Here is a 14467-nt window from a genome sequence, read left to right on the forward strand (position 1 = left end):
AGGCAAGCATGCGATAATTATTTGGCTATTTTTTTTTTTATCATGATTTATTGTTTAATGCATCCAGCAGGGGCATGACAACAAAATTAGGCATAATAGTGTGTTCATTCCACGACTGTATATACTTTATTTCCTTGAATATAGTATGCGCCTGCCTAGAATTACTGCCGGGTCAAACTCGTTTCGCAAAATATTATTTTTATTAGCGCATGTCTAGAATTTTGGCCCGGTCAAACTCGTTTTGCCAAATAATTAGCATATGCCTAGAATTTCCACAGGGTCAAACTCGTCACGTCATGAGTGACACTTCACCTGTCATCATTTTCAAAATACAGTAGGCCGATTTCAATAATTTGAAATCGCATAAAGGGGAAGAAGATTAAGAGCTATTTAGTAGGATTTAAGGTCCAAGCTATTGAATATGCTAAAAAAAAACAGTAAGCAGCTTTTTTTAATTAATATACCGTAGCTGCGTGTGTCAAATATGAGTCATTAAATGACTCCCACCTCCTGGTGTTAGAGGGCGCTAGTGATCCTTCTTGCGACTACTCGTCTGCAGAAGAAGTGACAACAAGCAGCAAGAATCAGCAGCAATCATTTATTTTTTCCTCTCGCTTGCACTTTTAACATGGAGGATTACATATCTAAAATAAAACAGTTTTCCAAACTGGTCTTTCAATCGAAGCAGGAGGTAATAAAGGAAGATCTCCATCGAGACAGAGAGACTTTTAAAACTGAAGAAAGATAAGGAAGACTTCTATAAACAAGTTATCAATGCTTTTGATCAGAAGGAGCTGCGCATGGACTTCATTTATACGTAAAGGTAAGACCATAATAACGTTTTTTTTTTTTTTATTAAATGTGCTTTTCATGATGGTATCCTTACATCACACTCAAATTTATAAGCGCAGGCCTACATTTACCGCATGCCTTTGGTAAACGCCGGAGTGAGAAGAGGTTTTAAATGAATTAGCGGCCCGGCGGCAATTCAAGGAAATACGGTATATCGGTATCGGAAATTAAAAAAGCCATTATCGGACATCTCTATTTATTATGTATGAAAAATTGGACATCCATCCAAAGAGTATGTCCGCCCTGTGAAGAAGTTGCGAGTACCATTCCTCTTGATTAGCAAGTGACCTCGGTGTGACCTCCACATTGATGAGCCTCTTTTCTCTTCTTCTGCCTCTGAATTTTGTTCCCCCTCAGCATCCTCATCAACCCGGGCAACCATGTCAAGTTGCAGGAAGGCACACTGGGATTTTTTATCGCCAGCGACGCGAAAGAAGTCAAGAGGTCGAGCGACTTCAACCTCGTCGTGGCGTCACATTCCCCGCCAACGTGCTCACCGTGTCCCTTTTTTTTGTTGTTTTGTTTTGTTTCACCTTTTAGAGCTTTTTTCTACTGCAAAGCTTGTCACGACGACATCACCGACCCCAAGCGGATCAAGAAGTGTGGCTGCAAACGACGTGAGTAGCCTCGACCTTTGACCTTGCGTCACCCCCCCAGCCCCCCTCCTTCCCTTCCTCTCAATCCCGAACCTTCCAGTGTTTCCTGCTGTTCCGAAAAAAAAAAAAACTGCTCACTACTGTGGTGTTTTTTTTAAAGGTAAACACAAACGTCTGATTTTGTCTATTTTCCCTACTTTGTATGCGGTTACTTGGTGTCATATTTCAGTTTTTTATTTGGTTTAAGTCGCGCTTCAAATATCGCAGATTTTATTCGTCTTTTTTCAAGCATGTTGAACAACATTTTAGCCATAAATTAGGCGTGAAATATCAACACTGCAGCGGTAATTTGCCACTAAATGAGCCCCAAACTAGTCTGATCACGCTGTTCAGTATCGTGGCCACTGATTGGCTCAGCCTCGGAAAGCTTTATTATATTGGATTAAAAGGGTGTAAAGGTGATTAAAAGGTGTTATTTCTTGTTGTAATAATGTTAAAACAGTCGTTTAGTTTTTCTACGCTCGAGCTATGCAAATATTTGATCGACAATTTTTACTTTGCCGGAAATGTATTTGTTGCGGTCAGTACTGTAAACTGAATATCGATATGTGTACTTCTTAAAAAGAAAATAATAACCAATACTATAAAAATAGATGTATATATGTGTGTGTATGTATGTATGTAGGTATATATATATTTATAATGTGTATATATAGATATGTATATATATATATTTCTATATATACATACATACATACATATATATATATATCTATATATATTTATGTATAGATATGTATATACATATCTATATCTATCTATATATATATATATATATATTTATACATATATATTTATATACATATCTATATCTATATATATATATATATTTATATACATACATGAATACATATATGTATATACTTTATATGTATGGATGTATATATATATGTATATACATATATATATGTATATATATATATATATATATATATATATATATATATATATATATATATATATATATATATATATATATATACAGTATATATATGTATACTCAGCAACCTCATCTACGCACGTCAGCAAGCGAATGAAAAACAAAATAGTACAGGTATTTTTCAAAGGCAGTGTAGTACCTTTTTTTAATTAATTAGTACAGCAGTATTTATTTGAGTGTTTAATGTTTTCTAACAATACAGAGGTGCTTTTAAAATGAACGCCCGGGAAGGAATGTCATTCTGAATTTGACTCAGATTAAATTATTATTATATATATTTTTTTTAAACGTTAAATTAAGAGTGTGTGCATTTTTGCAAAAAATCTAAGGATTAGATAAACCAGGGGTTTCAAACTCGTTTTCATTGAGGGCCAAATCGCAGTTATGGTGGCTCTCAGTGGGCCGCATTTAACAATGAATAAACATCTATATGTTTTTTTACCTAAGCTGCAAAAAAATAAATAATTTAATTATACTTTAAAAACTGGCAGCTTAGTCACAGAATTTTACTGTAAAAGCAGTGGATTTTTTTTTTTTACAGCATATAAAAAATTGAATAAATAGAATGGAATGGAGACACAAAACCTCTGTTTTTAGTGGGAATATTAAAGCCTTTTTTATTTATTTTTCTTTTTTTACCTTAAAATCTTGTTGTTTTAATGTAATTATTATTATTTTTTAATATTTTAGAGTCTTACTGTATATGGTAAAAAAAACAGTAACAAAGTTGATTTTGTGACAAAAATGTAACCGTAAAATTTACTGTCAGTTTTACAGTCTAAAATTTGATTGATAATTTGTTTTGAAATCGTAAGTCAAGCAGATATTTAAGTACAGTATTTTGCCAAAAAATTGTGTTGGAATTCCCGATAATATAATATTTTTGATTCTGATCAAATTGAAATTTAAAAGAGATGCAATTGCATGCAGTACATTATTTTTTTTAATGTCACAATGGAAAAAAAGAATAATATTTAGCAAGGAAAGATTAAGCATTTTTAATTAATGCATATTATTTCCAGGCTTTCGCAGGCCACATAAAATAGGCGCGGGGCCAGATTTAATGTTTTTGTTTGTTTGTTTTTTAATATTTTAGTGTGTAACTGTGTATGGGGAAAAAACAATACCAAAGTTAATTTTACGGTAAAAAACTCAAGTCGGTGGAATTTAGCCGTAAAATCTCTTGTCAATTTTACAGTCTACAATTTGATTGATATTTTGTTTTGAAGTCGTAAGTCAAGCAGATATTTAAAAACAGTATTTTCACAAAAAATAGTTTTGGAATACACGTTAATATAATATTTTTTATTTTGATAATTCAATATTATAGTATTAATATTTCAGTGTCTAACTGTATATGGGAAAAAAACAATACCAAAGTTATTTTTATGGTAAAAAACTCAAATTGGTGGAATTTAGCCGTAAAATCTCTTGTCAATTTTAGTCTACAATTTGATTGATTTTTTTTTTTTGAAGTCGTAAGTCAAGCAGATATTTAAAAACAGTATTTTAACAAAAAATAGTTTTAATATAATATTTTTCTTCCGCCCGATTGTAGCTGAGATAGGCGCCAGCGCCCCCCGCGACCCCACAAGGGAATAAGCGGTAGAAAATGGATGGATGGATGGATTTTTTGATTTTGATAATATTGAATTTTAAAAATAGATGAAATTGCATGCAGTACATTATTTTTTTTTAATGTCAAAAGGGAAAGAACAAATATATTTAGTAAGAAAGGCATGTTATTTCCAGGCTTACAATTAAGGTGGCGGGGCCAGATTTGGCCCCCAGGGGCCTTGAGTTTGACACCAGTGAGTTAAACCCTTTTATCAAGCCTCGGAATGTTAAAACTCTTTAAAATGCTGATTTATGACTGATTATTTTCCACTCTGGCTTATGTTAGGACCAAATCTAAAAAAAAAATTGTATAAATTCCCGCAAAAGTAATCGTCCACATGGTGGCGTGACCTTTGACCCTTCAATCGCCTCCTTCCTCGTGAGCCACGATTTCGCCGAAAAAGTCTCCAACTGTTCCGTTCGCAGCAAATCTTGTTGTGTTCTGTCATATTTTGTTCTTCTTCTGTTGCTGTTTTCCCTGCCATGTTTCTTTCTGACCAAGTGACAAACTTCTTGATGTATTTTCCTCCCCTGCTGCCACTGGGACGTAATTTAAACTACTCGCTGCTAGTGATTTATTGTGAGTAGAAAACAAAAGCAACATGGGTGTCCTACTATGCCAAGTGCAAGTCTTTTCTCACCTCCACCCCGAACACCCCCACCCACCCTCCACCCCCAGAACCCCCCAGAACCCCCCCCCCTCTATTCTTCAGCGAAACAGCCCACTGTTATCTCTGTTGCATGTCTAGCAGTGCAGCTTCTTGCATCTCACTCCTCGCCTCTCATCCCCACAGACCGGACTGAAGCAAAAAAAAACTAAGTCTAAAGCAAGGGGTGTCAAACGTGCGGCGAGAGAGCCGGATTAGGGTCACGAACAGGTTTCTGCTGGCCCACATGAAAATGAACATGATATTTTCGAATGAAAGAAACCACTGGATTAATCAATCAATGTTTACTTATATAGACATAAATCACCAGTGTCTCAAAGGGCTGCACAAGCTACAACATAATAGTGTGGGAGTCCAGTCTAGTGGATCTAACATAATAGTGGGAGTCCAGTCCATAGTGGATCTAGCATAATAGTGAGAGTCCAGTCCATAGTGGATCTAACATAATAGTGAGAAAGTCCAGTCCATAGTGGATCTAACATGATAGTGAGAGTCCAGTCCATAGTGGATCTAACATAATAGTGAGAGTCCAGTCCATAGTGGATCTAACATAATAGTGAGAGTCCAGTCCATAGTGGATCTAACATAATAGTGAGAGTCCAGTCCATAGTGGATCTAACATAATAGTGAGAGAGTCCAGTCCATAGTGGATCTAACATAATAGTGAGAGTCCAGTCCATAGTGGATCTAACATAATAGTGAGAGAGTCCAGTCCATAGTGGATCTAACATAATAGTGTGAGAGTCCAGTCCATAGTAGATCTAACATAATAGTGAGAGTCCAGTCCATAGTGGATCTAACATAATAGTGAGAGTCCAGTCCATAGTGGATCTAACATAATAGTAAGAGAGTCCAGTCCATAGTGGATCTAACATAATAGTGTGAGAGTCCAGTCCATAGTAGATCTAACATAATAGTGAGAGTCCAGTCCATAGTGGATCTAACATAATAGTGAGAGAGTCCAGTCCATAGTGGATCTAACATAATAGTGAGAGTCCAATCCATAAAACATAATATTGTGAGAGTCCAGTCCATAGTGGATCTAACATAATCGTAGGGGTCCAGTCCATAGTGGATCTAACATAATAGTGTGAGAGTCCAGTCCATAGTGGATCTAGCATAATAGTGTGAGTCCAGTCCATAGTGGATCTAACATAATAGTGAGAGTCCAGTCCATAGTGGATCTAATATAATAGTGAGAGAGTCCAGTCCATAGTGGATCTAACATAATAGTGAGAGTCCAGTCCATAGTGGATTTAACATAATAGTGAGAGTCCAGTCCATAGTGGATCTAACATAATAATGAGAGTCCAGTCCATAGTGGATCTAACATAATAGTGTGAGAGTCCAGTCCATAGTAGATCTAACATAATAGTGAGAGTCCAGTCCATAGTGGATCTAACATAATAGTGAGAGTCCAGTCCATAGTGGATCTAACATAATAGTGCGAGTCCAGTCCATAAAACATAATAGTGTGAGAGTCCAGTCCACAGTGGATCTAACATAATAGTGAGAGTCCAGTCCATAGTGGATCTAACATAATAGTGAGAGTCCAGTCCATATTGGATCCAACATAATAGTGCGAGTCCAATCCATAAAACATAATATTGTGAGAGTCCAGTCCATAGTGGATCTAACATGATAGTGAGAGTTCAGTCCATAGTGGATCTAACATAATAGTGAGAGTCCAGTCCATAGTGGATCCAACATAATAGTGAGAGTCCAGTCCATAGTGGATCTAACATAATAGTGAGAGTCCAGTCCATAGTGGATCTAACATAATAGTGTGAGAGTCCAGTCCATAGTGGATCTAGCATAATAGTGAGAGTCCAATCCATAAAACATGATATTGTGAGAATCCAGTCCATAGTAGATCTAACATAATAGAGAGAGTCCAGTCCACAGTGGATCTAACATAATAGTGAGAGTCAAGTCAATAGTGGATCTAACATAATAGTGAGAGTCCAGTCCATAGCGGATCCAACATAATAGTGTGAGAGTCCAGTCCATAGTGGATCTAACATAATAGTGAGAGTCCAGTCCATAGTGGATCTAACATAATAGTGAGAGTCCAGTCCATAGTGGATCTAACATAATAGTGAGAGTCCAGTCCATAGTGGATCTAACATAATAGTGTGGGAGTCCAGTCCATAGTGGATCTAACATAATAGTGTGAGAGTCCAGTCCATAGTGGATCTAACATAATAGTGAGAGTCCAATCCATAAAACATGATATTGTGAGAATCCAGTCCATAGTAGATCTAACATAATAGAGAGAGTCCAGTCCATAGTGGATCTAACATAATAGTGAGAGTCAAGTCCATAGTGGATCCAACATAATAGTGAGAGTCCAGTCCATAGTGGATCCAACATAATAGTGTGAGAGTCCAGTCCATAGTGGATCTAACATAATAGTGAGAGTCCAGTCCATAGTGGATCTAACATAATAGTGAGAGTCCAGTCCATAGTGGATCTAACATAATAGTGAGAGTCCAGTCCATAGTTGATCTAACATAATAGTGAGAGTCCAGTCCATAGTGGATCTAACATAATAGTGTGAGAGTCCAGTCCATAGTGGATCTAACATAATAGTGAAAGTCCAGTCCATAGTGGAACTAACATATTAGTGAGAGTCCAGTCAATAGTGGATCTAACATAATAGTGAGAGTCCAGTCCGTAGTGGAACTAACATATTAGTGAGAGAGTCCAGTCCATAGTGGATCTAACATATTAGTGAGAGAGTCCAGTCCATGGGAGATCTAACATAATAGTGAGAGAGTCCAGTCCATAGTGGATCTAACATAATAGTGTGAGAGTCCAGTCCATAGTGGATCTAACATAATAGTGAGAGTCCAGTCCATAGTTGATCTAACATAATAGTGAGAGTCCAGTCCATAGTGGATCTAACATAATAGTGTGAGAGTCCAGTCCATAGTGGATCTAACATAATAGTGAAAGTCCAGTCCATAGTGGAACTAACATATTAGTGAGAGTCCAGTCCATAGTGGATCTAACATAATAGTGAGAGTCCAGTCCGTAGTGGATCTAACATAATAGTGAGAGTCCAGTCCATAGTGGAACTAACATATTAGTGAGAGAGTCCAGTCCATAGTGGATCTAACATATTAGTGAGAGAGTCCAGTCCATAGTGGATCTATCATAATATTGTGGGAGTCCAGTCCATAGTGGATCTGACATAATAGTGAGAGTCCAGTCCATAGTGGATCTAACATAATAGTGTGAGTCCAGTCCATAGTGGATCTAACATAATAGTGAGAGAGTCCAGTCCATAGTGGATCTAACATATTAGTGAGAGAGTCCAGTCCATGGGAGATCTAACATAATAGTGAGAGAGTCCAGTCCATAGTGGATCTATCATAATATTGTGGGAGTCCAGTCCATAGTGGATCTGACATAATAGTGAGAGTCCAGTCCATAGTGGATCTAACATAATAGTGTGAGTCCAGTCCATAGTGGATCTAACATAATAGTGAGAGTCCAGTCCATAGTGGATCTAACATAATAGTGTGGGAGTCCAGTCCATAGTGGATCTAACATAATGGTGAGAGTCCAGTCCATAGTGGATCTAACATAATATTGTGAGTCCAGTCCATAGTGGATTTAACATAATAGTGTGAGAGTCCAGTCCATAGGAGATCTAACATAATAGTGAGAGTCCAGTCCATAGTGGATCTAACATAATAGTGAGAGTCCAGTCAGGATCAAACATTACAGGGAGACAGAACAGGATCAAACATTATAGGGAGACAGAACTGGATCAAACATTACAGGGAGACAGAACAGGATCAAACATTACAGGGAGACAGAACAGGATCAAACATTACAGGGAGACAGAACAGGATCAAACGTTACGGGGAGACAGAACAGGATCAAACATTACAGGGAGACCGAACAGGATCAAACATTACGGGGAGACAGAGCAGGATCAAACATTACAGGGAGACAGAACAGGATCAAACATTACAGGGAGACAGAACAGGATCAAACATTACGGGGAGACAGAGCAGGATCAAACATTACAGGGAGACAGAACAGGATCAAACATTACGGGGAGACTGAACAGGATCAAACATTACAGGGAGACAGAACAGGATCAAACATTACAGGGAGACAGAACAGGATCAAACATTATGGGGAGACAGAGCAGGATCAAACATTACAGGGAGACAGAACAGGATCCAACATTACAGGGAGACAGAACAGGATCAAACATTACAGGGAGACAGAACAGGTTCAAACATTACAGGGAGACAGAACAGGATCACTGACTGGTCTGCCAACATTTAGCACTAATGAATATAATACATTAATATTCTTCCGTAGAATGTAATCATGTATACACAAATGTAACATTTAGTAAGATGTGACATTAAAGGCCTACTAAAATGAGATGTTCTTATTTAAACGGGGATAGCAGGTCCATTCTATGTGTCATACTTGATCATTTCGCCATATTGCCATATTTTTGCTGAAAGGATTTAGTAGAGAACATCCACGATAAAGTTCACAACTTTTGGTCGCTAATAAAAAATCCTTGCCTGTACCGGAAGTAGCAGACGATGTGCGCGTGACGTCACGGGTTGTGGAGCTCCTCACATCTGAACATTGATTACAATCATGGCCACCAGCAGCGAGAGCGATTCGGACCGAGAAAGCCACGATTTCCCCATTAATTTGAGCGAAGATGAAAGATTCATGGATGAGGAAAGTGAGAGTGAAGGACTAGAAAATAAAAAAATAAAAAAAAACACTAGAGGGCAGTGGGAGCGATTCAGATGTTATTAGACACATTTACTAGGATAATTCTGGAAAATCCCTTATCTGCGTATTGTGTTACTACTGTTTTAGTGAGATTATATGGTCGTACCTGTACAACCTGAAGGTTGGCCCCACACTTTTCTTCGGCACCAGTCGATAGGTGGTGGAGATGCCCATCTCTGCCCTTCGCGAGGGGACCCACTTCGAAACACAATCTTTGGAAATGATGGCTGCATAATACACTGTACTTTGTGTGTGTGTGGTCCAATCCAACCGTGTTCGCTTGACCGCTCTGTTCCATAGTAAAGCTTCGCCGTCATCTTTCGGGAATGTAAACAATGAAACACCGGCTGTGTTTGTGTTGCCGCAATACACCGCTTCCCACCTACAGCTTTCTTCTTTGACGTCTCCATTATTCATTGAAAAAATTTCAAAAGATTCAGCAACACAGTGTCCAGAATACTGTGGAAATTGCATGAAGAGACGACTTAAAGCTGGGAACGGTGCTGGAACAAAATGTCCTCTACACGCATCATCATACCGAGACGTTTTAGCAGGATACTTCGTTGCAAAATTTAAAATTGCAATTTAGTAAACTAAAAAGGCCGTATTGGCATGTGTTGCAATGTTCATATTTCATCATTGATATATAAACTATCACTTTCAGTAGGCCTTTAACTTATTACATGCAAAGTCAAACCTTTATCGATTATAATTTTAATGATTATGTCTTACAGTTTATGAAAGAACTTTGAATTGGAACAACTGTAAGTTGTGATAGTCAGAATGAAAACGAAGGCATGACATATGTCACTTTAAACGTAATAAATTCATATCACAGATTAGTTTGACATTTTAAGTGAGTTGCTGACTTTTTGATTGATTGATTGATTGATTGAATAATTGATACTTTTATTAGTAGATTGCACAGTACAGTACATATTCCGTACAATTGACCACTAAATGGTAACACCCCAATAAGTTTTTCAACTTGTTTAAGTCGGGGTCCACGTTAATCAATTCCTGGGTGTCACATATGTAAAGCGCTTTGAGTCACTTGAGAAAAGCGCTATATAAATATAATTAATTTCATTTCATGGTGACATAAATGTAGTTTAGTTTTAGTCAACACCAATAAGTTGACTGATGAACATTATTACATAATTTATTCAGAAAATATAAATAACCAAAAAAAAGGTATATATACTATTAACTACAACAGGACGTTGTAAAAAAAATTAAAATAAACAACAACATTAGGATTTGTACAATTGTTCTATTTCTAAACAAAGAAAACAAACCGAGATTGTCTTTATTTTTAAGTTATCGGGCCCTCGATCTAAAATGAGTTTGACACCCCTGCTCTAAAGTCACCACCCCCCCTCCTAGAAAGTGCTGGATAAACTCTGCAGTGTAACCACGGATTTAGACGTGATAGCCAGGCAGGTTTAGTTTTAGTTTTGTGTGTGTACTACCTTGCCAAAACACAATCTGGACTCCCTTTTGTGTTCCTCAGCAAAAACCCCTCATTCGCCAAAGTCAGTTTCAGGTTTTCATCTGGTTCCTCTCAGACGATAAAACGTCAAACTTCCCCCCAGTCTTTTTTTTCTACTGTATGCTCAGTCAGTCTCCATTGTCGTAGCAGCAGATGGCCACCAGGTGGTGGTGTTGTACCACAATTGTGCTGTGTAAGACTGGAAGGAGGTAACCACGCCCACCTGCCTTATCCCCGTTGGGAAGTGTTCAGCAAAGAAGTGCATTGAATCTGCTTTAAGACAAAAGAGTGTCTTACGAATGGTTTATAAATTGGATATTATTATGAATTAAATATTTAATTGTAGCATTGTATGTAACGGTTTATTAAGGCATATTTAACAGATCAAGACAAATTAAAAGGATAACAAACAGTCAGCCCTAAATGGTAGAAATAATATTAATTATAATAATTACAATAATATTAATACAACTTATTGCGGAAACATTTTCAAACATTTCCAAGTAACTTAAAAATATTTTTTTATTGTAGGAGCTAAATATTTAGTGATAGTTTTATTCAATACAAATACTACTACTAATATGATTACTACTATTACTGGTAGTAATAATAATAATAATAAGAAGAAGAAAAATAATGTTTTTTTAACTTTAACTTATTGTAGAAATATTTTTTTTATATTTGCATGTAACTTAAAAATTGTACTAAATTTAGTGATTGTGTTTCTAAACCCCAATTACCACTACAACTACTACTACTAGTACTACTACTTTTTATACTCCGACTGCCACCACTACTAATATGATTTATAAAAATTATAATAAATATGTTTACTTTAATATATATTTAATCTAATCATAGACATGAAAGTAATATTTAAAATGTACTTCTATTTTAATTAATTTAATTATTTATGAATTATGTGTGTTTTAATTATTATTATTGTAAAGTAGTATATTAATATTTTTTACCATTTTTTTTGTATCTATTAAAAAGTTTTCTTTACAAATAATCAGCCTACACTTACTCTGGAAGTGTGTAATTACTATTGTATTTACATAATTATATGATTTTATTAGTATTATTACAAATAATAATAATATTGAAATATTAGTTTTAATTATTTTCAAAGGACTATATTTTGCCCAAAAGTGAGCCTACATGACATTTTTGCTAAGTGTTTATTAATATTTGAGTCGTTAAATTCTTCCGTGTGTCTTGTACAGCAGTGTTTTTCAACCACTGTGCCGCGGCACACTAGTGTGCCGTGAGATACAGTCTGGTGTGCCGTGGAATATTATCTAATTTCACCTATTTGGGTTAAAAATATTTTTTTGCAAACCAGTAATTATAATCTGCGGTTTATGTGTTGATGTTTGAGTGTCGGTGCTGTCTAGAGCGTAATATCAGTAGGTGCTAGCAGGTAGCTAATTGCTCTGTAGATGTCGGGAGGCAGTGTGCAGGTAAAAAGGTGTCTAATGCTTAAACCAAAAATAAACAAAAGGTGCGTTCCCCTAAGAAAAGGCGTTGAAGATTAGGGAAGGCTATGCAGAACCAAATTAAAACTGAACCGGCTACAAAGTAAACAAAAACAGAATGCTGGACGACAGCAAAGACTTACTGTGACATGACAATCCAAGATGTGCCCACAAAGACGGATAAAAACAACTGAAATATTCTTGATTGCTAAAACAAAGTAGATGCTGGAAATATGGCTCAAAGGAAGACATGACACTGCTACAGGAAAATACCAAAAAAAGAGAAAACACCACCAAAATAGGAGCGCGAGACAAGAACTAAAAGACTACACACAGGAAAACAGCAAAAAAGTCCAAATAAGTCAGGGTGTGATGTGACAGGTGGTGATAGTACACCTACTTTGAGACAAGAGCTATAGTCATGCATGCTTGCTTATGCTTTAAAGTCATATCCGACAACTTTTTACTGTCAACTGAGTTTTAGTTTTTAATGATTGCTGCTGGTGTGCCTCCGGATTTTTTTCAACGCAAAAAATATGCCTTGGCTCAAAAAAGGTTGAAAAACACTGTTGAATAATATTTATGGAAGACTGGACAGTAAAGAATGTCCAGAATTGTTAAAGTAATATCAGTAGTTGCTTCTTTCTACTCCTTTTCAGGTCTTTTACATGTAACTTAAATGAAATCTCTCAATGTTCCCTTGTCTGGAAGAAAATACATCATAACCATAAACCAGGGGTGTCCAAACTTTTTCCACTTTTTTGATATTTTTCATTTTCAAACCATAACAAAATAAATGGATTTTTTTTAATCCTTAAGACTCCTGGGGAGCATAGAGGGTCTCAATCACTAAAATGTTAAAAATAAGTCAAATTATTATTATTATTTTTTATTTAATGCTTACAGTAAATCTTTATATCAACATGAGGTTGATATAATAAGGTTTTATGCCTTTTCTATCAAAGACAACTTTGTTTTTTATAGTAAAACTGAAATATGCAGTATTTAGATAGATAAATAGATAAATAGATAGATAGATAGATAGATAGATAGATAGATAGATAGATAGATAGATAGATAGATAGATAGATAGATAGATAGATAGATAGATAGATAGATAGATAGATAGATAGATAGATAGATAGATAGATAGATAGATAGATAGATAGATAGATAGATAGATAGATAGATAGATAGATAGATGGATAGATAGATAGATAGTACTTTATTGATTCCGTCAGGAGAGTTCCTTTATTTAACAATTAAAGCCTTCAAAGATCAATAATGCAGGACACCATTGATTTTAATCATTTAATATTTTTGAGTAATCACAGTGAAAAGTTAAATAAAATCCTACTAAATATATTTGAGATCCGAAAGGTTCCCCACTCATAAAGTGATGCATTTTTTTTAGTTATTTTTTTTAAACTTTTAACACTTAAATTTCAAGATCAACTTCCGATATATCTGTCGATTTTAAGTTGGAACTATTATTTTGTTTGTTTTATGCTCTTTTGTCCAAACTTTGATGTTTTTATATGGCAACCCCACAACATATGCAATATTTTTTCCACATAAAACATTTTAAAGTGATAATTTTAAGGTGATAATTCATTATAACATAGATTATTTTGTCCTTTTTTTTTTTTGAGCAATGGAAAATAAAATAAAATAAAGACAAAAGGGAAAAAAACTGCCTGCATTGCAGCTTTGTGTCAACATTGCCACTTTTTTCATTAGATTTCACCTCATTCCACTTTTTTTTCAATGTTTTTATTTTTTATTTTTGCAATACTATCAATTTTGCAATTTTTGCAGAATGTGTGGCGAATTAACTGCGGGCCGCAAATGGCCCCCGGGCCGCAGTTTGGACACCCCTGCCATAAACAGTTTATCAATCATTAAATCAATCAATGTTTATTTATACAGCCCTAAATCACAAGTGTCTCAAAGGGCTGCACAAGCCACAACGACATCCTCGC

The 14467-nt window shown here is 35.7% G+C and overlaps 1 protein-coding gene across 1 annotated transcript in view; it reads left to right on the forward strand.

Moving 5' to 3' along the window:
- The window catches only part of LOC133559722 (calcium-activated potassium channel subunit alpha-1a-like), a 572272-nt gene that overhangs the window by 395192 nt on the left and 162613 nt on the right, over window positions 1–14467 (forward strand). Inside the window, exons 18-20 of the mRNA XM_061911767.1 lie at window positions 1210–1296; window positions 1393–1469; window positions 4637–4645. Of these exons, the coding sequence (XP_061767751.1) occupies window positions 1210–1296; window positions 1393–1469; window positions 4637–4645 (173 nt within the window). The remainder of the gene's footprint in view (window positions 1–1209; window positions 1297–1392; window positions 1470–4636; window positions 4646–14467) is intronic.

This window comes from Nerophis ophidion, linkage group LG09 (genome assembly GCF_033978795.1).
Source record: "Nerophis ophidion isolate RoL-2023_Sa linkage group LG09, RoL_Noph_v1.0, whole genome shotgun sequence".
Lineage (NCBI taxonomy): Eukaryota > Metazoa > Chordata > Actinopteri > Syngnathiformes > Syngnathidae > Nerophis > Nerophis ophidion.